The sequence below is a fragment of the Schistocerca cancellata genome, chromosome 3 (genome assembly GCF_023864275.1).
Source record: "Schistocerca cancellata isolate TAMUIC-IGC-003103 chromosome 3, iqSchCanc2.1, whole genome shotgun sequence".
In the NCBI taxonomy this organism is placed as follows: Eukaryota; Metazoa; Arthropoda; class Insecta; order Orthoptera; family Acrididae; genus Schistocerca; species Schistocerca cancellata.
This window is the reverse complement of record NC_064628.1, coordinates 713,194,689-713,217,905: the sequence shown is the minus strand read 5'-3', so window position 1 is coordinate 713,217,905 and position 23,217 is coordinate 713,194,689. Positions and strand designations below refer to the sequence as shown.

At 40.4% G+C, this 23,217-nt stretch overlaps 1 protein-coding gene across 1 annotated transcript in view; it reads right to left on the bottom strand.

The window, feature by feature from the left end:
- Window positions 1–23,217, bottom strand: part of LOC126175710 (tyrosine decarboxylase-like) — a 67,994-nt gene that overhangs the window by 5,070 nt on the left and 39,707 nt on the right. Inside the window, exon 3 of the mRNA XM_049922643.1 lies at window positions 9,932–10,121. Within this exon, the coding sequence (XP_049778600.1) occupies window positions 9,932–10,121 (190 nt within the window). The remainder of the gene's footprint in view (window positions 1–9,931; window positions 10,122–23,217) is intronic.

Here is a 23,217-nt window from a genome sequence, read left to right as displayed (position 1 = left end):
TACCGACTGCAGCCTACATCCTTCTGAATCTGCTTAGTGTATTCATCTCTTGATCTCCCTCTACGATTGTTACCCTCCACGCTGCCCTCCAATATTAAATTGGTGATCCCTCGATGTCTCAGAAGATGTCCTACCAACCAATCCCTTCTTCTAGTCAAGTTGTGCCACAAGCTCCTCTTCTCCCCAAATCTATTCAATACCTCCTCATTAGTTATGTGATCTACCGATCTAATCTTCAGCAATCTTCTGTAGCACCACATTTTGAAAGCTTCTATTCTCTTCTTGTCTAAACTATTTATCATCCACGTTTCACTTCCATACATGGCTACACTCCATACAAATACTTTCGGAAATGACTTCCTGACGTTTAAATCAATACTCGATGTTAACAAATTTTTCTTCTTCAGAAACGCTTTCCTTCCATTGCCAGTCTACATTTTATATCCTCTCTACTTCAACCATCATCAGTTATTTTGCTCCCCAAATAGCAAAACTCCTTTAATACTTTAAGTGTCTCATTTCCTAGTCTAATTCCCTCAGCATCACCCGACTTAATTCGACTATATTCCATTATCCTCGTTTTGCTTTTGTTGATGTTCATCTTATACCCTCCTTTCAAGACACTGTCCATTCCATTCAACTGCTCTTCCAAGTCCTTTGCTGTTTCTGACAGAATTACAATGTCATCAACGAACCTCAAAGTTTTTATTTCTTCTCCATGGATTTTAATACCCACTCCGAACTTTTCTACAACCCTGTCTCACTCCCTTCCCAACCACTGCTTTCCTTTCATACCCCTCGACTCTTATCACTGCCATCTGTTTTCTGTACAAATTGTAAATAGCCTTTCGCTCCCTGTATTTTACCCCTGCCACCTTCAGAATCTGAAAGAGAGTATTGCAATCAATATTGTCCAAAGCTTTCTCTAAGTCTACAAATGCTAGAAACGTAGGTTTGCCTTTCCTTAATCTTTCTTCTAAAATAAGTTGTAGGGTCAGTATTGCCTCACGTGTTCCAACATTTCTACGGAATCCAAACTGATCTCCCCAAAGGTCGGCTTCTATCAGTTTTTCGATTTGTCTGTAAAGAATTCGCGTTAGTATTTTGCAGCTGTGACTTATTAAACTGATAGTTTGGTAATTTTCACATCTGTCAACACTTGCTTTCTTTGGGATTGGAATTATTATATTCTTCTTGAAGTCTGAGGGTATTTCGCCTGTCTCATACATCTTGCTCACCAGATAGTAGAGTTTTGTCAGGACTGACCCTCCCAAGGCTGTCAGTAGTTCCAATGGAATGTTGTCTACTCCGGGGGCCTTTTTTCGACTCAGGTCTTTCAGTGCTCTGTCAAATTCTTCACACAGTATCATATCTCCCATTTCATCTTCATCTACATCCTCTTCCATTTCCATAATATTGTCCTCAAGTACATCACCCTTATATAGACCCTCTATATACTCCTTCCACCTTTCTGCTTTCCCTTCTTTGCTTAGAACTGGGTTTCCATCAAAGCTCTTGATATTCATGCAAGTGGTTCTCCTTTTTCCACAGGTCTCTCTAATTTTCTTGTAGGCAGTATCTATCTTACCCCTAGTGAGATAAGCCTCTACATCCTTACATTTGTTCTCTAGCCATCCCTGCTCAGCCATTTTGCACTTCCTGTCGATATCATTTTTGAGACATTTGTATTCCTTTTTGCCTGCTTCATTTACTACATTTTTATATTTTCTCCTTTCATCAATTAAATTCAACATTTCTTCTGTTACCCAAGGGTTTCTACTAGCCCTCCTCTTTTTACCTATTTGATCCTCTGTTGCCTTCCCTATATCATTCCTCAAAGCTACCCATTCTTCTTCCACGGTATTTCTTTCCCCCATTCCTGTCAATTGTTCCCTTATGCTCTCCCTGAAACTCTGTACAACCTCTGGTTCTTTCAGTTTATCCAGGTCCCATCTCCTTAAATTCCCACCTTTTTGCACTTTCTTCAGTTTTAATCTACAGTTCATAACCAATAGATTGTGGTCAGAGTCCACATCTGCCCTTGGAAATGTCTTACAATTTAAAACCTGGTTTCTAAATCTCTGTCTTACCATTATAATTTATCTAATACCTTTTAGTATCTCCAGGGTTCTTCCATGTATACAACCTTCTTTCATGATTCTTAAACCAAATGTTAGCTATGATTAAGTTATGTTCTGCGCAAAATTCTACCAGGCGGCTTCCTCTTTCATTTCTTACCCCCAATCCATATTCACCTACTATGTTTCCTTCTCTCCCTTTTCCTACTCTTGTATTCCAGTCACCCATGACTATTAAATTTTCGTCTCCCTTCACTACCTGAATAATTTCTTTTATCTCATCATACAATTCATAAATTTCTTTGTCATCTGCAGAGCTAGTTGGCATATAAACTTGTACTACTGCAGTAGGTGTGGGCTTCATGTCTATCTTGGCCACAATAATGTGTTCACTATGCTGTTTGTAGTAGCTTACCCGTACTCCTATTTTTTTATTCATTATTAAACCAACTCCTACATTACCCCTATTTGATTTTGTATTTATAACCCTGTATTCATCTGACCAAAAGTCTTGTTCCTCCTGCCACTGAACTTTGCTAATTCCCACTATATCTAACTTTAACCTATCCATTTCCCTTTTTAAATTTTCTAACCTACCTGCCTGATTAAGGGATCTGACATTCTACGCTCTGATCCGTAGAATGCCAGTTTTCTTTCTCCTGATAACAACGTCCTCTTGAGTAGTCCCCACTTGGAGATCTGAATGGGGGACTATTTTACCTCCGGAATATTTTACCCAGGAGGACACCATCATCATTTAACCATACAGTAATGCTGCATGCTCTTGGGAAAAATTATGGCTGTAGGTTCCCCTTGCTTTCAGCTGTTCTCAGTACCAGAACAGCAAGGCCATTTTGGTTAGTGTTACAAGGCCAGATCAGTCAGTCATCCAGACTGTTGCCCCTGCAACTACTGAAAAGGCTTCTGCCCCTCTTCAGGAAGCACATGTTTGTCTGGCCTCTCTACAGATACCCCTCCATTGTGGTTGCACCTATGGTACGGCTATCTGTATCGTTGAGGCACGCAAACCTCCCCACCAACGGCAAGGTCCATGGATCATGGGGGAGTTACATCTAGGTATTCATATGAGTTGTCAAATCCCAACTGTGATTCATTGACATTATAGTCATATGATACTATGTCTTTTTATTTTGTGAAGTGCACAGTTTTACATTTCTGAATGTTGAAAACTAGTTGACAATCTCTGCACCACTTTGAAATCTCATCAAGATCTGATTGAATATTTACACAGCTTGTTTCAGACATTACCTCATAATAGGCAACTACATCATCTGCAAAAAGTCTGTAGTGCACACTCAAAGTTACATCTACATCTGTCAGTGACTCTCCATTCAAGATAAATTGCTGCGTCCTCCCTACCAAAAAATCGCCAGTTCAGCCACAGATTTCACTTGATACTTCATATGATTTTACTTTGTGCAACAAGTGTAGGTGTAGCACTGTCAAATGCTTTTCAGAGATCAAGAAATATTGCATCTATCCAACTGCTTTGATACAAAGCTTTCAGTATGTCATGTGAGAAAAGTGTGAGTTGGGTCTCACATGATCATTGTTTTCAGATTCTGTGCTGGTTGGCACAGTGGAGGACATTCTGTTCTTTTTAAAAAATACAGCTGGTATTAGAAAACATGATCATCATGATGGGGTTTGCGTGGTCTGCAACCAGTGTATGATACACCTTGGCCATCATGGTGCCTTGCATGAGCTCCACTGGGCCCATGAACTCCCATGTGAATGTTCCCCAGAGTATAATGGAGCTGCCACCGGCTTGTTGCCATCCTGCAGTACAGATGTGAAGGAGCTGTTCCCCTGGAAGACAATGGATTTTTGCTCTCTCATTGGCATAATGAAGAAGCTACCAGGATTCGTGCTACCATGCAATGCTCTGCCACTTCACAAATGTCCAGTGCAGATGTCACGTGCTCATTTCTGTCATACTTGCCTATATCAGCTGTGGAGGTCCTTTGTTAGGAATGTTCAGTGCACTGTGTGTTCTGACACACATCTAATCTGTCCAGCATTAACTTCAGATATTAGTTCCACCACTGTTTGGTGCTTTGCGTGTTTTAGTAGTCTGACCAGCCTATGACATCTGACATCTCTAATGAGGGGTGGCTGCCCTACCCCACGTCATCTGGATGTGGTTTCATCATGGTTTCACCACATGTTGAAGATACTCACCATAGAACTGCTCGAACACCTGAAAAGTCATGCAGTTTCTGAGATGTTCTTGCTGAGCCTCCGTGCCATCAAAATCTGCCCTCCATCAAACTCATATAGATCATGTGCCATCCCCATTCTACACATGGGCAGCACACTCACTGATATTATACATGTCATGCATATGTCTGGCTAGCAGTCATTCCTTGTCAGGTGATGCTAGTATCGTCTTGATGTGTTTATATCAACAGTCAGTGGTCATAATGTTCTGGGTGATCAGTGTATACTGCCCACTCAGCTATGGATGTGGACGTAGTCACTATTATCTGACATAAAATCAATATTAGTGTCTCCACAAACATTGAATCTTGAGTAACCTTGTTACAATTATTGCAAAGTATTTTATGAATATTAATCAAGCTTGAATCAAGCAGAAGTAAGCATTATTTAGAAGAGAAGATTTTCTCATAGTTGTGAAGTCAAATGTAGCACTAAGGCAGAAGTTATAAAAAGATTTACTGTGATGATTATGGTAACAGTTTATGAATTTTAATTGTAGAGATCTAGTAGGTCTTGCTGATGTTGAAGGTGCATGTATTTGAATTTTCCAGGTATAGTATTACTGTATGTGTGAATTATGTTATTTGCAACAATATTACAAAAAGGATGATCGCTACTCACTATATAATGGAGATGTTGAGTCACAGACAGGCAAAGAAAAAAGACTGTCAAACAAGTTAGCTTTTGGCCAAAAAGTCCTTCTTCTGAATTAGACAAGATACACATGCACACTCATGCAACTGCAACTCATACACATGTGACCATTGTCTTTGACTGGCGAGGTCAAACTGCAAGTAGCTGCACATGATGGCAGAAGCAATCTGGGCGGTGGGTGTAAGGAGGAGGAGGAGGGATAGCATGGTAGGGATGGGGGATGGTAAAGTGGTGCTTGTGGGAGCATATTGGGACAAGGCAGCAAGAGTGTAGGACTGCTAGGTGCAGTCCAGAGGTTAGACAGTGGGCAGAGGAGGGGGCAGTAGAAAAAGAGAGAAGTGAAAAGACTGTGGGTGCAGTGGTGGAATAGAAGCTATGTAGTTCTGGAGAAGAAACAGAGAAGGGGATAGGTGGGTGAAGGACAATGATTAATGCAGGCTGAGGCAGGAGGGTTAAAGGAACCATCCAGCCAACAGGAGCATTTCCCTCATCTACATCTGCATAGATACTCTGCAAGCCACCACACAGTGCATGGGTGGAGGGTACCCTGTACCACTACTAGTCATTTCCTTTCCTGCTCCACTCGTAAATAGAGTGAGAGAAAATCAATTGCCTATATGCCTCTGTCAGAGCCCTAATTTCTTGCATCTTATCTTCCTGGTCCATAAACGCAATGTATGTTGGCAGCAGTAGAATATTTCAGCAGTCAGCTTCAAATGCTGGTTCCCTAAATTTTCTCAATGGTGTTTCTTGAAAAGAAAGTCACCTTCCCTCCAGGGATTCCCATTTGAGTACCCGGATCATCTCAGTATTGTTTGAACCTAACAGTAACAAATTTATCAGCCACCCTCTAAATTGGTTTGATAGCTCTCTTCAGTTCAACGTGGTATAGATCCCAAACACTCAAGCAGTACTCCAAGAGTAGGCTGCACCAGCATCCTATACATGGTCTCCTTTATAGGTGGACTACTCTTTCCTAAAATTCTGCCAATAAACCAAAGTCAACCATTCGCCTTCACTACCACAGTTCTCACAAGCTTGTTCCATTTAATATCACTTTTCAACACTGCACCAAGATATTTTAATTACTTGACTGTGTCAAGCAGGACACAAGTAACACTGTATCCGAACATTACAGGTTTGTTCTTCCTACTCATCTGCATTAACTTCCATTTTTCCAACATTTAGAGATAGCTGTCATTCATAACCCATCTACAAATTTTGTCTAAGACATCTTGTATCTTCCTACAGTCACTGAACTTCGACACCTTACCATACACCAGAGCATCATCAGCAATCAACCACAGATTGCTGCCCACCCTGTCCACCAAATAATTTAAGTATATAGAAATCAACAACAGTCCTTCACTCTTCCACACTCCTGACAATACCCTTGTCTCCAATGAACACCTGCCATCAAGAACAACATACTGGACTGTATTACTTGAGAAGTCTTTGAGCCACTCACATATCTGTGAACATATTCCACATGCTTGTACCTTCATTAACAGCCTGCAGTGGGTTGCCATGTCAAATGCTTTCTGGAAATCTCAGTAACAGCCAGGACAGGTTTAACTGAATCACATTCTCTGCCAGGATTTCGACTGCCTCTTGTCATGCTCTGAAATGAAGAATGTCCTACCCACTATCCTCCCCACTCCTCACACAGTGGTATACCACCATCCACCAAATCTACACAATATCCTCATCTATCCCTTCACAACCCATGCTCCCAACCCATTGCCTCATGGTTCGTATCTCAGTAACAGACCTCAGTGCAAGACCTGTTGCGTACATCCACCCCCATCCTCCCAGACCAGTCACAAACATCACCTATCCCATCAGAGGCAGGGCTACCTGTGAAAGCAGTCACATGATTTACAAGCTAAGCTGCAACCACTACACTGCATTCTATGTGGCCATGACAGCTGACAAGCCATCTTCCCACATGAGTGGCCACCGAAAAACTGTGGTCAAGAAACAGCTGGACCACCCAGTTGCTGAGCACACTGCCCAACACTTCTTCATTTTAATACCTACTTCACAGCCTGTGCCATCTGGATCCTCCCTACCTACACCAGCTTTTCTGAATTGCACTGGTGGGAACTCTTCCTGCAATATATCCTACATTCTGGTAACCCTCCTCACTTCAATCTTCATTAATCATGGTCCTTTACCATATATTGCTTTCCATCTTCCTAATCCAGCACCACACAGCCCTCTACTCCACAAATGCACCCACAGTCTTTTTACTTCTCTCATTTTCTGCTTCCCCCTCCTCATTGCCTTACTGTCCCCCTCCCCTACCCTGCTGTCCCTGCCTCTCCCTGCTTAAGCCTCCTCCTTACCCTCACCACCCAGGCTGCTTCTGCTATCATGCACAGCTGCTCACAGTCTGGCCTCGGCAGTGAGACACAGTGGTCACATATGCGTGAGTTGCATTAGCATGAGTGTGCATGTGTATTTTTTATAATTCAGAAGAAGGTCTTATTGGCCAAACGCTAGCTTGTTTGACAGTCTTTTTATTATGCCTATCTGTGATTCAACTTGTCTGCTGTATGGTGAGCAGCAATCTATCCTTTACATAATATTGTCATTATGCCATCCTGGATTTTCCATTCTTATGTTATTTTTGTTGTTCTTAAATTTTAATACCACAAAATGCCCACTATCCTTGTAAAAGTAACCTATGGATGCATAAAACTATTACTTCCACTATTGCTGCTATTATGAGGTCTTGCTGATGTTGAAGGTGTGAAATGTTGCAATATTGAGAGAAAATCTCTTGAATTTAGCACAGACAGTAGTATGATAATGATGATACAAAACTGATATTGTGTGCTATGTTGAATTTGATGTATCCTGTATAAGTAATGATGTAATATTTTAATGCCACACTTCAATGGACCCTGTAACTGGAAAACACTGAAATTAATATGTTTGCTACATGGAGAAAAAGAAATAAATTCAGCAATGTAGAAAAAGACAGATTCCTACATACTATAATGAAAACATGTTGCTTGAGGCATACAATTCAGTAGTATATTTTATTTTAACATAATCTGCAACAAGCAGCTAATCCTAATGCTGCACTGGGAAATCAGTTAATTAAAAGTTATAACTAATTCAAAATCGTCCTCATTACATAGTAAGAAAATCCTTGTGAGCTAGTGCATATTTATGGACACAGTGACACCACTAGTTACCCAGATTGGAAAGGCAACCCTCAAGTAATGTATTTCAATTCTGTGAATGAAAGTAATTTATGAAACAATTAACATTCCTTTTCCGAAATAGCTATATTTTTCATTGCAGATTTTGTCTCTGTGCTTGTTAGGTTCCCACCTTTGTCATAATACTTTTGTAGATCTTAATTTTATGCACAAGGTGATATAGTTCATTAATTGATTAGGTCACTAATTAAGTTTTTCCATAATGTTCCTGAAATTTTCAATATAGAGGAAACTCCTGATGCTGTTGCCTATGTTGACCTCCAGCTTGTTCTCAACATACAGAGAGGCACATGTGGATTGTGACATTCATTCTGCAAACATTTTATGAAGAATGTATTGTCACTCTGATGTTTACTATTGAGATCAAGGACTGTCAGTGCAGCCTCAGTAGCCAAGGTTTGTAAATGAACATGTGAGGTTTGAAACTAATGACCTAATATAAATACTGCAACTGTTGACAGAATTGTTAATAAAAGCTTTATGAAATTTAAGAAAGCTGCTGGTTCCCTGTCAACAAAATGTTGAAACTGGAAAAATGGTAAATATTTATATGGATACAAGCCAAACCTTGGAATTATAATTTAGCAAGCAGGATCATTCCAATAAAAAATAATGTGCTTACAATAAGAATGAATACTAACTTAACAACCAGAAAAAGATAAGTAAAAAGAGTACTTTAAATTACTTAAATTTATGGAAAAACCACCTTTTTCTTTAATTTGTCGTCAAGTAGCTGACTGGAGGAATAAAGTATGGCCTCATGAGTTACAATTTCACCTCTTTTCAAATGCTGCAATGTGTCAGAGGCACCAATGGTCCAATTGCACACATAATCTGCATGGTATGTAGGGTATAGTTGAGGCTGGAAGGTCTTTCGTAATGCTTTTCATACCATGGCTTGGGCCCACTCATTCAGATGGAGAGAAATCAACATTTGGTGATCAAGTGCTGTCCTTTTTTCTACATCTTACTGGTGAATGTGCTGTGTACAAATTATTTAATAATATTCCTCAATCTGTTCAAGAATTACCTGAACAATTATTGAAACAAACAATTCGTGACTGGCTAGTCCTCCACCCATTCTATGATATAAGAGAATTTAGCAACTGTAATATAATGTTAACAACAAACTTTTTGTTTCTTTCAAATTATTAATTGTATTTTAGTATGTATATGATGCTGTCTATTGCTGTAATGGCCGAATGACAATAAAATTATTATTATTATTATTACTGTTATTATTGTGTACACCTTATCTTCCTATATGACATAAGCCATATGCTCATAGGGCTGCACACATAGGTTCTGGTTTGACAAACACTCAAGCACCCTACCACAGCCATCTTAATCTCATAGAAAATCTCTGGGACAATTTGGAACAGCAGATGAAATATAGTATTCAGAATTCACACAATTTGGTAATTTTGTGCATCCTAATCATCAATGAGTAGCTTCAACTCTACCTCTCTGCTCCTCAGCGCCTGCTCTGTGTGGTAAGTAGCAATCTATCCTATTTCATATTATTGTTATTCAGTGGTAGATTTCCCATTGTTTTGTTCTCTGTCTGTCTGTGTGTGTGTGTGTGTGTGTGTGTGTGTGTGTGTGTGTGTGTTAAACATATTTAAAATTAGTAACAAAAGAATGATAAATTATTATATCATAACTGAATTATTAAAAATGAAGAGAAAACTTTGTGTTCACACTAAAGTTGATATAAACACTCACGTATCATCTCCTCTGTTGCATACTCATAGACTACACAAAATCGGATTGAGAAGCAATCATGTATATGTGCAGGAACCATATGGAGTTCTCCTGTACTGTTGATATAAGCTAACAGGAGCTCTGTCATCTCATCTTCTGTTAGCGCTACATCAACATTCAGTTTAATAAGTCGGAAGCATACTAGACTCATCTGGAAATGAGAGTTACATCATACTTATCTGCAGCCATACACTCGGTTTACAAGTCAAATAATCTCTGAAATGTATTTACAACAAAATGAAGACAATTATAATATGCAAAATATTAATATTAAATAAATATGAGACAGAATTGCCAGTACTTACCTTAAGGAGAAGAAACATTTAATACATCAGATAGACATATATAAAAGTAATGTTGATCACAGTAACTTAGTTATCATAACTATTAGTTAATTTCTCGAAGAGGAGAGAGGGGCAGATTGAAAAGGTTAAAAATAAAGGATCGGCCACTCAGAACCCAGGATCAGAGAAGTCCACTTGTAGTGAAGATGAGAATTGACAAAGATAAGGACAGAGGCAGCTAAGAGAGTAGGGAGTCAAATATGGTATGTTGGTAAGTGTGTTACCAGCTTCAGTACAATGATGATAATGACAGGATGGGAAGTAATGATAGTGGGAAGAGAAATGAAACATGCAATTAACCCTTAACTTATGAGGTATGGTCTCTAAGACAATACGAGAATTTTTAAACTCACTATCCAAGGTCAAGTATTCTCCCTGCCCACCTTAAATCACCAAATACACTGTGGTTTATTGTCAGTTGCATTTTCTCTGTTTGTTACTGATATGTGTTGTTGCTACTTGGGGTTTACTAGACTGTGTTTCATGAACTACGTACCTATTTTTTTCAGTATGATATATAGTGCATTCACAGGAATGTGTCAATTTTAATGATCTTAAGTGTAATAAAAGTATTAGGTAGTTGATGAAGGAAGATGTCAAGGATACAGATAAAAAATAGGTGGAAAGATGACTTTGCAATAGACAGTGATCAGGGGGCCTTTCAGTTTCTCCAATAAAATACTTAAAGCGTTAGTTAGAATCACATTTGTTTAGATTAGATTAGATGTACTTTTCGTTCCAATTGACCCATAGTGAGGAGATCCTCTGGGATGTGGAACATGTCAAAAAACAAGAAAACAAAATAAATATTTACAAAATGTTAACAAATATACTAATGTACTTTCCACAGATCCCAAATAAAGCTGTCAGTTCTTCTAAGAAATTCATCAGTGGAGATGGAGGAGTTGGCCACCAATAAATCCTTTAGATTTTACTCAAACTGAACTTTAGTATTAGTTAAACTTTTTATGGCTGCTGGAATGTCAATGAAAATGTTTATTGCTGACTAGTGGACATCTATCTCAACCAAAGTAAGTGACTTTAAATCCTTGTAAACATATTTTTATTTCTAGTATTGATTCCATGAACTGAGATGTTGACTTGAAAAAAAGATACATTTTTAAAGATAAATTTCATTAAGGAATAAATATGTTAGGAAGCAGTAGTTACTATCCCCAGTTTCCGAAACAGCCCTCTGCAGGACATTCTTGAGTCCACCCACTAATAATTCATATTGTACATATCTGGGTTTGGAAAACTTTAGCTTGGCTTGATGAGTTAACCCAGAAAATAATCCTGTATGACATTATTGAATGAAAGTAACCATAGTACACTAGCTTTCTTATTTTTATATCACCTATGGCAAGCAACATTCACATTACAAACAAAGTTTTGTTATTAATGTCCATGAAAATTTCATTATCCAATCTTTCTAAGGCAATACTTGATTTATTATTTATTGCAATGTTTATATCATTTGCAAACAAAACAAACTTGGCATCTGGTACTATTACTGATAAAAGATCATTGATATACGCAAGAAAAACTAATGGCCCTAAGATGAAACCTTGCAGGAGACCACATGTTATTGATTCCCAGGTGGATGATACCTAACAGTTTAATACATGTCTCTTTCCTATTGATACTACTTGTTTTCTGTCAGAGGTATAGGATCTGAACCTTTTTGCAGCATTTCCTTTTACACCATAACATTCTAATTTACTTAAAAGGATACTGTGAGTTACACAGTCAAATGCCTTTCACAAATCACGACGTACATCAGCAGCCTGTAATTTATTGTCTAATGAATTAAGTACATTCTCACTGTGTGTGTAGGTAGCCTTCTCAATATTGAAATCCTTTAGAAATCCAAATTGTGACTTGGATAATATTTTATATGTGATCAGATCTTTTTCAAAAATTTTGAAAAAGCGGTGCTAAAGAAAACTGTAGAGGAACTCTGCACTGCATGTCAATTTTCACAGACTACTTTATGAACCTACTGAAAGCAATTTTTGTGCAAATTTAAACCCACAAATTTAGCATTATGTGAAAACTTACTTTCTACAAAGGTATTACAATTCTTCAAAGTTTAAAATTCAATTCTCTATTGTTCATTTACGTGTACTATTTAAAAAAAACATCACAAAAGTATGTGGTTTTGCATATTACTACATATAATCAACATGGGGTATTTAAATAACACTTATACAACAGTGAAAATAAATATTATATAACTTAACCCTTGAGTGGCACATTTTTTACAACGTGAGCAGGCACACAGTATACTTTGTACACATATCAAGAATAGCTGCCTTTATGTCACCAAAATAAATTTATATGAACAATATTATTGTTTCGTATTAGTTTCATTAAACAACAATAAAATAAACTTACATTATATGAGTTAAATCACTGTTTAATCAAACTATAATAAAATAAATTTTCATAATATCAGTCTATTGGCACATAGAAGAAGTGTTATCCCACAGTAACCACCCACTCAAAGAATTAAACAGTGCAACTGCTTCAGGTTTCAACCAACTGCTTATCTGATTGCCAATTATCTCATAGACAACTCCCTCATTGTGGGTTTGTGCTAATAGCTCAGAATGTGGGTAATTTTCTTGCACAGATCATAATTTTTTTACCTAGCATGCTGTTTATTTTACATTACTGCTGCTGTCTTGGATGTATAACAACACAACTTATCACAGTGTTATCTGAAGCAATAATGGAGGAGTAGATATGGGCTTGCAACTGTAAAACAATGTGGGATTTTGGTTGAGTTGTAGCCCAAGGAAAACACACTTAATATTGTAAGACTTGATATATTTCATATCGGTAAGTACAAATATCCACATTACAGCAAGTCATAGGCACAAGCCATTAGGTTAAAGAATCAAAGATCTTGTCATGGCAGACATATGTTGTTCGTACATATGGATGCCACACAGGAACCCCCCTCCCCAGATGTCCATCTGGATGTTCTTGCAGCAGGGACCACACTGGGAGGTCGATGTGGAACTCCTGTAGATGGTGTGGGTGGACAAGGCGTCAGCCTGTGCATGAGGATTGACTGGTGTGGGGAGAGACTGTGTCCCGCACATGATCAGCTGGCAGCATCCAAAGTGTAACCCTCCCTAGGGGGATCATCGTAGTGTGAAGGAGTGTGTGGTTGACCCCTCGCGGAAGTGGGTGGAAGCCAGTGATCCACTAATGAACCAGTACCCTGGTTGGGTGGGGTGAGTTGTTTTGCAGCAGGTGAAGATGTAGTTGTCGTTGATAAGGATGGTGACATCCTCCACACTTTCAGGCGGGAGGTCGGAATTGCAGAACCATTAGAGGGGGTAACGGGGAAGAGGCAGAGAGAGAGGGTGAAGACCTGAGAAACAGCGTTGATGGTGATGCAGGCACATGTTCAGGTAAGGGCCACAACAGTAGCTCTGAGGGGCCATAGGTTGAGTGCGAGTCCTCAAGGCTTGGAAGCTGCACAACGTCTTCGGGTGTGAGACACTGAGTCGAGGTGTGCCAGTTTCATGCGGTGGAGAGAAATAGTGAGTGATGAACCTTTAACCTGGATGTCCATCATGTTAGCACTGCAGTTTATGATCTTTATGATCTTGTATGGGCCTGAACATGATGGGGCAAGTGGAGCCCAGATGGTGTTGTTGGCCGGCTACTGTGGCCGAGTGGTTCTAAGTGCTTCAGTCCGGAACCGCGCTGCTGCTATGGTCGCAGGTTCGAATCCTGCCTCGGGCATGGATGTGTGTGCTGTCCTTAGGTTAGTTAGGTTTAAGTAGTTCTAAGTTCTAGGGGACTGATGACCTCAGATGTTAAGTCCCATAGTGCTCAGAGCCATTTGAACCATTTTTATGGTGTTGTTGTGGAGAAAACTTGATTGAAATATCAGAGGGCACGGAGGATCGTGGAGGAGGCAGAGGGGTAGTATGGCTAGAGGGGGGCATCAGGAAAATGATTGGAAAATGCATTTGGTTCCAGCTTATGAAGTCGGGAAAGGAGGCGGGTGCGTCAGGGGGGGGGGGGGGGGGGTAGGTTGTAACAGCTCCCCAACCATAGGCCGAGGAGTACCCATGGAAGGACCTTGGTCCAAAGACTGTTGTAACATGGCAGTGCTGTCTTGAAAGTGCAATGCCACCATTCTAAGAGTCAGTTTCCTTGGGGGTGGTAGGCAGTTATGTGACATTTGTTTATACCACACAGCTGGCAGAATTGGGCGAAGAGTGGTGATTAAAACTGCCAGCCCTGGTCAGTGGTGATCGTAGCAGGGCAGTTGAAGAGGGAAATACGAGCTCCAGATGTATGTGGTTAAAGTGGCCAGATGGAATGTCAAATTTGTGGAGAGGAGGAACAATGTGCCTGGTGATGTTGTTGTGCTGGCAGGTGATGCAATTCCAGGCCCAGGTCTGACAATCACGTTTCATGTCTTGCTACACAAATTGTTCGGACATGAGGTGTGTCGATGACTTAATTTCAGGGTGTGCTAGAGAATGTAGTGTAACAAACACTGAATGGTGGAAGGGGGTGGGTATGAGGCGGTGGAGGGTGCTGGTGGAGGAGTTGCACCTGACTTTCACTCAATTTTGCTTTGGTGTAACAGCCAACACAAGAGTGGGGTTGTGTATGGCATCTGCTACTGGTTTATCATTGGTCAGGTTGTGTGAAGGTGGTCCATCAAGGCAGTAGTGATTTACCACCTCATAAACTGCTAAAAATTTGTGGTCGAAGGCTGAGTATTTTTGTTGAGATTGGATGAGCAAGGGTGACGACTCATGCAAGAGAGTCATTCAGGGCCTGGAAGGTTGCGCACATTGGTTCAGTCCACGGAACAGGGTGCATCCCTGAAGTCTGCTTGCTGGTGAGGGTGTTAGTGAGGGTGGCCTGGGTGTCAGCTGCTGCAGGCAAATGACAACAGTAATAGTTTATTGTTTCCAGGAACAAACAGAGCTCTTTGTATGAGGTAGGTAGTGGCATGGACAAGATTGATTGCACCTTCAATCCAGGAAGGTGTATACCAGTGGCTGAGACTGTATACCCCAAGAATTGGACAGATTGTTGGCATAGTTGCAGTTTGGCAGTGTTAATCTTTACTCTGTTAGATGAGAGAGTGTCCTTTACTATCGTGATGTGGCATTCATGATCTTGCGCAGATTTGCTGAAGATCAGGATACCATCGAGATATATGAAACAGAAGTCATACTGGAGCAAGAGATAGTCAATAAAGCTTTACCATGTCTAGGCAGCATTTTTTAACCCAAATGGAATGAAATGGTACTTGTACAACCTGACAGGGATGATAATCACCGCTTTCAGAATGCCCTTGGCTGCAATTGGGATTTGGTGGTAAGTGCATTTGCAATCCAGTATGCTGAAAATTGTAGCACCAGCAAGAAGGTGAGTGAAGTCAGAAATGTTCTATACATGATAATTGTCCATCACAGTTCTAGCATTGAAGCATCTGTAGTTGCCACACATATGAAAGGAGCTGTCCTGTTTAGGGTTGAGGTGTATGAGTGATGACCAGTTACTATCAGACGGCTGTAAAATTCCCACCTCAAGAAGTTCCTGTATTTGGTGGCGTGTATTTGATGGCGAAGTGAGCATAACTTGAGTGGGTCAAGTCGGTGAGTCTTGTGGCGAATAGCTGGGCCCTCAGACATGTGATATGGTGAACAGTTCCATTCATGACAATGGAAATTGCATGTTCAATGGCTGCTTGTGGGAGGGCCATGGTGTTGGTTGAATTTTTAGGGGTGCACATGGCTTGAAAGCAACATAGTTGTCTGCTTGAGAGGGAATGGGAGCAAAAAAGTCACATGTTTATGCCAGCACAGTTGGCAGTTTGTGAGTGCCGAGCATGTGGTGAGTGTGAGCGGTGTGCATAGACTTCTATCATCTGTAGTGCCCGAGAGAGGCACGCCCAGTGGTGGTGGTGCTGCTGGCGTGCATAGACTCTCGAGCAAGCCTTGCAAGGAGGTGCCAGAGGGGAGGAATGTTTATCAACACACTGGGTGGGCACGAGTGTGGCAGGGGGGGCTTGGTTGGAGCCCAGATAGCTGGATTATCAAGAGGCGTGCGAGTGTCAGTTTGCAAAACAGGTGAGACATTGAGTGCAACACACTAGATGGGGGCGGGGGAGGCAGAGGTAACACTGTGTGAAGACTGGAGTCACACAATATAGGTGTGGTGTCGCTAACCTGTGTGCTGTTGTTGGCAAAGCTGTCAGGTGCAGCAGAAGAAGGCTCAGGTGTCGGCGCTGCCAAGCAGTGTGAGTTAGTGCGGGCTGTGATCACAGCAAGCTCATCCTTGTCACGTGCAACGTGATATTCCAAAATGGTGTTCTCACAGCAGAGGGCACACATCTTGACACTTTCTAGCTGGACACGATTCGTGGGTGCGTGAGTCCTGCTGGTGAGAGCCATGCACTGACTCAGTAAACAGTTAATAGCTTTTACATTTGGAGAAGCTGGCGGAGGACATACACACAAGATGTGAGAATTAGAAGTGTAGTGGAACAGAGAACCTCAAACAACATTTGCTGACAGTTGGTGGTGAGATAAGAAGTTGATTCCCAGGATTGGTTCTGCAATGTCCACCACATGGAAGATCTAGGGGAGGGAGAGGCTGTTAGAGAGGCAGAGTTGAAGCCCAATGGAGCTGCAGGTCTGGAGTGTAGGTGAGTTCACAGATCGCAGGAGAGAGTGTGTGCATGTGAGGGGGCATGGGACTATCAACTTAAGTAGAATTGAGATGTCAGCACTGGTGTCCATTAGGAAGTTGCGACTCAAAGAATAGTCTTTGACGTAAAGGCCGCCATTTGATGAGATGGAGGCATGGATGGAATGTAGCGTGGGTTGGTGCTTATTGGACAATTGGCTTTTCAGACGCTTGCATGGAGGGCGGTACTTTTTAGCATCATTGCCGAATATGGTGTGGTACCAACAATGAGGGTATGTTGGGAGAGGAGGTAGCCATTCGTCCTCGATGTGTTCAGTTTCGTAATTCTACATCTACAACTACATTTATACTCCGCAAGCCACCCAACGCTGTGTGGCGGAGGGCACTTTATGTGCCACTGTCATTACCTCCCTTTCCTGTTCCAGTCGTGTATGGTTCGTGAGACAAACGACTGCCGGAAAGCCTCCGTGTGCGCTTGAATCTCTCTAATTTTACATTCATGATCTCCTCGGGAGGTATAAGTAGGGGGAAGCAATATATTCGATACCTCATCCAGAAACACACCCACTCAAAACCTGGACAGCAAGCTACACCACGATGCAGAGCGCCTCTCTTGCAGAGTCTGCCACTTGAGTTTGCTAAACATCTCCGTAATGCTATCATGCTTACCAAATAACTGTGTGATGAAACATGCCACTCTTCTTTGGATCTTCTCTATCTCCTCTGTCAACCCGACCTGGTATGGATCCCACACTGATGAGCAATACTTAAGTATAGGTTGAACGAGTGTTTGTAAGCCGCTTCCTTTGTTGGTGGACTACATTTTCTAAGGACTCTTACCAACAATTAATTTTATATGATCATTCCACTTCAAATCATTCTGCACGCATACTCCCAGATATTTTACAGAAGTAACTGCTACCAGTGTTTGTTCCGCTATCATATAATCATACAATAAAGGATCCTTCTTTCTATGTATTTGCAATACATTACATTTGTCTATGCTAGGGGTCAGTTGCCACTCCCTGCACCAAGTGCCTATCCACTGCAGATATTCCTGCATTTCACTGCAATTTTCTAATGCTGCAACTTCTCTGTATACTACAGCATCATCAGCGAAAAGCCGCATGGACATATGACTGAGGCACAATATGCAGTGGCTCAGTGGCTGGAGAGTGCACGTGCTGAGTGTCAGGTGGCACAGCAGTCTTAGGAGCAGAGCGCAGCCTGCTCCTGCCAGCAGCCAGGTGAACTGCTGGTTCAGGTGTGCCAACCTGTAGCATGAGCTCCTGGTGATGGCAATGGTGTGTGAGTGAATAGACCTAGTCAACAATCCTCACACATGAACTGATGGATTCCTGGGTGTGGGAGAGGAGATGAGCCTGTACATATGTAGGCAGTTTTGATAACCACATGGTTTCATCTGGCATCATCTGCTCACTGACCAGGAGGCAAACCTGGCACCAAAGTTGGCATCGGGTGCAGTCGCCGAGATATTCCTGGTACAGTAGATTTGTGGGGAATAAGAAGAGGCGTTCATTGACAGTCTGTTTCTCGAAATCGTACTTTGAAGTTAATGGTAGCAGCAGAAGTTGGTTGCAGATCAGGTTTGTGTGCCAGTGCAGATGAGCCATGAGGCACAGGAATTTTGAATTGTTATTAGTGATGTGGTACAGTTCGAACAAGTTCTCCACCAGTGCACATCATGTTGTTGTGTTGTCCTTGGATAGCGAGGGTGGGGTCGGTAAGCAGCCTGGTGGTGGAGATGGGGGCACATCTATTTCTGTATCTGAGTCCCTCATATCACTTGTATCATGTGGATGCTGGACCTGTGCAGTTGACACCGACACCACCGCGTAGGGTGCGGGCAAGTAGTCTGTTGGAGCTGATGAGTATGGCACCAAAGCACTAGGAAATGATGTTGTAGAAATGTCTGATGCAATGTTCGCAGTGTGGAAGTCTGATGCGGAAGTCATGGCCAGTGCCATGTGAAAAAGTTTACTTGCAATGGCCGCAGGGAGGGGGGGGGGGGGGGGGGGGAGTAGAAAGAGCAGATGTGCACAGAGGAGCACAGTTAAATGTTACCACAGGGCTGTCGATGTGACAAGCCAGGGCATGTTTGGAGGTGTGGAAACTACAGTTAGTATCACTACATGGCACATTGTTCACATCAGGTGGGGGCCCATAAAGTTCACTGAGGGGCCGAATAGTCACTGGGGGAGGAAATGTACTTGAAAATTTTTGTGATATACATTGGGCATTGTCCACTTTGTAAACTGGTAAAGCGGTAAAGCACTTGGGTGTCGCAGTACACATAGCAGGCATACTTGCACTATGAGGAAACGGCATGTGAATTCTTACTGAGGGTCACCTCTGTGGGATTTTGGTTGAGTTGTAGCCCAAGGAAAACTCACTTAATACTGTAAGTCTCGATATATTTCATATCAGTAAGTACAAATGTCTGCATTACAGCAAGAGATATGGTGAACTGAACAAGCAAGATGGCATGGGCCGTTAGGTTAAAAAGTCAAAGATCTTGTGATGGCAGAGATATGTTGTTTGTACTTGTTAACACCACAACAACAGTGGAAAGGTATAAGACAATGTTATTTGTAGCTGGCACACTTTGTACACATGGACATCCCTCAAGGGTTAAAGTAAAATTTTAAAATGATTTATGCCTTCAATCTCAGTTTAAACATAGGGTCCCATTATAGAGAAGTCACCCTTGTGAGTTAAGGGTTCAGAATTACAACAGCAGATACAAAAATAAGGGAGGATGGGGAACAATGGTGATAAAAACAGTGGGTGAACTAAAAGAGGTGGGGGGAGGGGGGATGTGGCAACAAAAACTAAATTCAGGATGTTGTTGGAGGAAACATTCCTATCTCTGGAGTTCAGGGAAGCTAGTATCAGATGGGATGATCCAATTAGCACATGTGGTATTTATTTATTTTTTAATTTATTTATCTCCTGTTCTGTGATCCATGTTGTGACACTATCACAGGATATGGAACGTGTCAATTTTACAAGCTTTTGGCCAGAATTTATGGTAATACATACAACAAAACAAAAACAGTAAACAGTAACTTAGGTCCCACTACAAAAAAAAAAAAAAATACATTTTAGAGATAGATAGAGATTACAATACAAAAAACAGTAAACAGTAACTTAGGTCCCACTACAAAAATACATTTTAGAGATAGATAAAGATTACAAAATAATAGTGTTACAGAGAAATAAATATTGCAAAATATATGTTTACAATAAAAATATTTGGTATTACAAATACAAATTTGGCCATACATTTGCAATTTACAATACAAGAAATGTTAAACACTGTAGTTCAGGAACTCTTCTAATGTATAAAATGATCCTTGCAATAGGAAGTGCCTTAAGGTTTTTTACTTCCCTTGAGCCATGCTGTACAGCAGACCTGTTCACTGCTCCGCTCATGTGAGCAGGCTCATGCTCATGCTGCAACAGTGAACAAATGGGCATGACTAGTGGCAGAGGAAGGGGAGGTTTGGGAGGAACCAGAACAAGGTAGCTTCACATAAGAAATTGTTCACAATGAGTCTATTCTATGGCCCTTAATGTTCATTCTTTGCTGATATGTTGCTTCGTGGTGGCTTGTTATTGCTTTTGTCGCAAATTTATTTCCTAAGACTGCTGCATTGATGAGTAATAACAATGAAATGAAACATACTTTTCTGCTAATTGTCAAAACAAATAATGTGGGGTAGCTAAGTATGAAACATGATACTTGTTGATTAATGCAGCCTTATGATATATGTCTTTCCAAACAAAGTTTAAATTAACATCAATCTATATTTCATGATTATTTTATTCACATGTTACATATAATAATATTGGATGCCAGGAAATATTAATTATTTTTGCTTTTGTGGATCTCAGTTGTAAAGCTGGATCCAATCATTGAAAATCCACAGTGCAGAGTGACAAGTAAGAAGCAGGGTGACACATAAGAAACCAGTTATGGAAGCTTATTACAATGATTGATACTAAAACTCTTCATTCTTTTAAGCCGAGTAATCATCCAGATTTCAATTGAGATGATAATTATAATGTCACAACAATGATACAACCAGAGACACTGACCTTCTGGGTGATACAAAATATAAATAGCTATGAAACATCAACACATCTAACTTATGGTATCGATTGATAGGAATGTCAGACATTTTCATATTTAGTTGTAATTAACACTTAATGAAATCATGTAATAAAATGTTGCTCATTTTCGACTGTTAGCCAAAAATGCCTAGAGTAACATGTAAACTGCTACTGTCAATCTACAAAAAAATTTTGTACTGTACTTCTTTAATTTTCAAAGTAATTAAAATAGTTTGTTAAATAATGCAGCCTGAAACATCTCAGTAAAATTATCAAAAAGTACTTATAGTTTGAAAGATAGAACTACACTTCAATCTAATAGAAAATTACATTTCTATGTAAACTTCAGTAAAACATTGTAATTTGGATGAACTGTTAAGTGAATTTGAAACTATTATGAACATATGTAAAATTGTTTTGATGTGGTAACTTTTAATTGTCATTTAAAAAATGTAACTTTAACAATGAAATAATTGTTTGGAAACATATATAAGAATAGGAGTTGGCTTGTTGGACATAATTGTTGATCAGAGGTTTTGTGACACACCACCAATGTTGCTTTGTGCAACAGAAAGGAGTGAAAAGTATAAAGGTGTATCTGTTCCTTAATCTACATAGCACACTGAATGGACCTAAAATGTGAATCCAGTTTGTAGGAAGAACTCCAAGACAATGAGCAGATATCAAGTTAAGTAACCTGAGATTCACCACCCACATAGACTGTTCATATTTCCTCATGTTTAAAGTTGAAGCAAGTTTATATTATTTCTACTGTAGCAAGTTAACAATATATTATATTCTTTTAGAAAAGTAGATGTTATGTCACAAAGTGATTGGAATATTTGGAATTAATCAGCAGAAACATCTCAAGGGGAGAGTTGTAGTTGCCTTCTGCCTGCTGTCCCTGTCACATCTTGCATCTGGGTATCACATTTTGCTTTGATACAGCTAAGTATTCTCTCCACTGCCTTGCTGAGTTTGAAGCCTGTAAGACTGTATCTCTGTCTCAAAACTTATCAGTGGTAGCCAGGTTTGCTGGTGACTTGTAGGGCTGCAATAAGTGGTGATGGTGCTCATGTTCTATACATTAATCTTTAATTGTGTATATAATTTGTCTGACACAAGTTTTTCTGTATTCATACAGAGTGTGGTACAGCCCCATTTTATTGAGACCAAGATCATCTTTCACTGTCCTTAACAAAGAATCATGTTTTGGGTGGCAAGTGGAAAACTGGTGTTTTGTGGTATCTCCACAGTAATCTGCCATTTTTTTCAATGATTTATTGCCAGCAAATGGTATGAAAGCAGTGTTCTTATCTTCTTATTCCATGTTTTCATCTTCTGGATTGTCTTGGGGCTCTTGCATTGCAGAGCCATGCAGATCTGTCAGTTGATGTATCTAGTCTCATGGGAGATGGATTCAGGATGCCACAGCTCTGCCATCAGACTTTGTTCATCCGAAGTGGAGTGTGCTAGAGTGCTGAGCCTGCTGCTCTTCTATGAGGAATGGTGGCATCTGGAGGCATGGAGTTCTAAATCCATATGCATTGCTTACACTGCACACTGTGGGCAAGCAAGCCATCAGGCCTACACTGAACTACAATGTCAAGAAAAAGAAGTTCACTATCCTTTTCTAATTTGATGATAAATGGATGACTTTGTGGATGGATTTCAAATGTTCTAAGAAATTTTGTAGCTTTTCAGACAATGTGGCTACATGACAAATATCCGGCAGCACATCTGAGAATGGTGGTAGCAGAATATACACCAGAAAAGTTTTTTGCTTTTCACAATAGGATATTACTTTCTGAACACTTCTAATTTGAAGACAAACTTCCAAGTTAATGTGTGTCAGTAAGCTTCTGTGCATGCATGTCATTCCCTTCGCTGCAAAAAATAGTTTCTCACACCATTTTTTCAATGATTTATTGTCAGAAAATGGTATGAAAGCAGTGTTCTTATCTTCTTATTCCATGTTTTCATCTTCTGGATTGTTCTTGGAGCCCTTGCATTGCAGAGCCATGCAGATCTGCCAGTTTCTGTATCTATTCTCATGGGAGATGGATT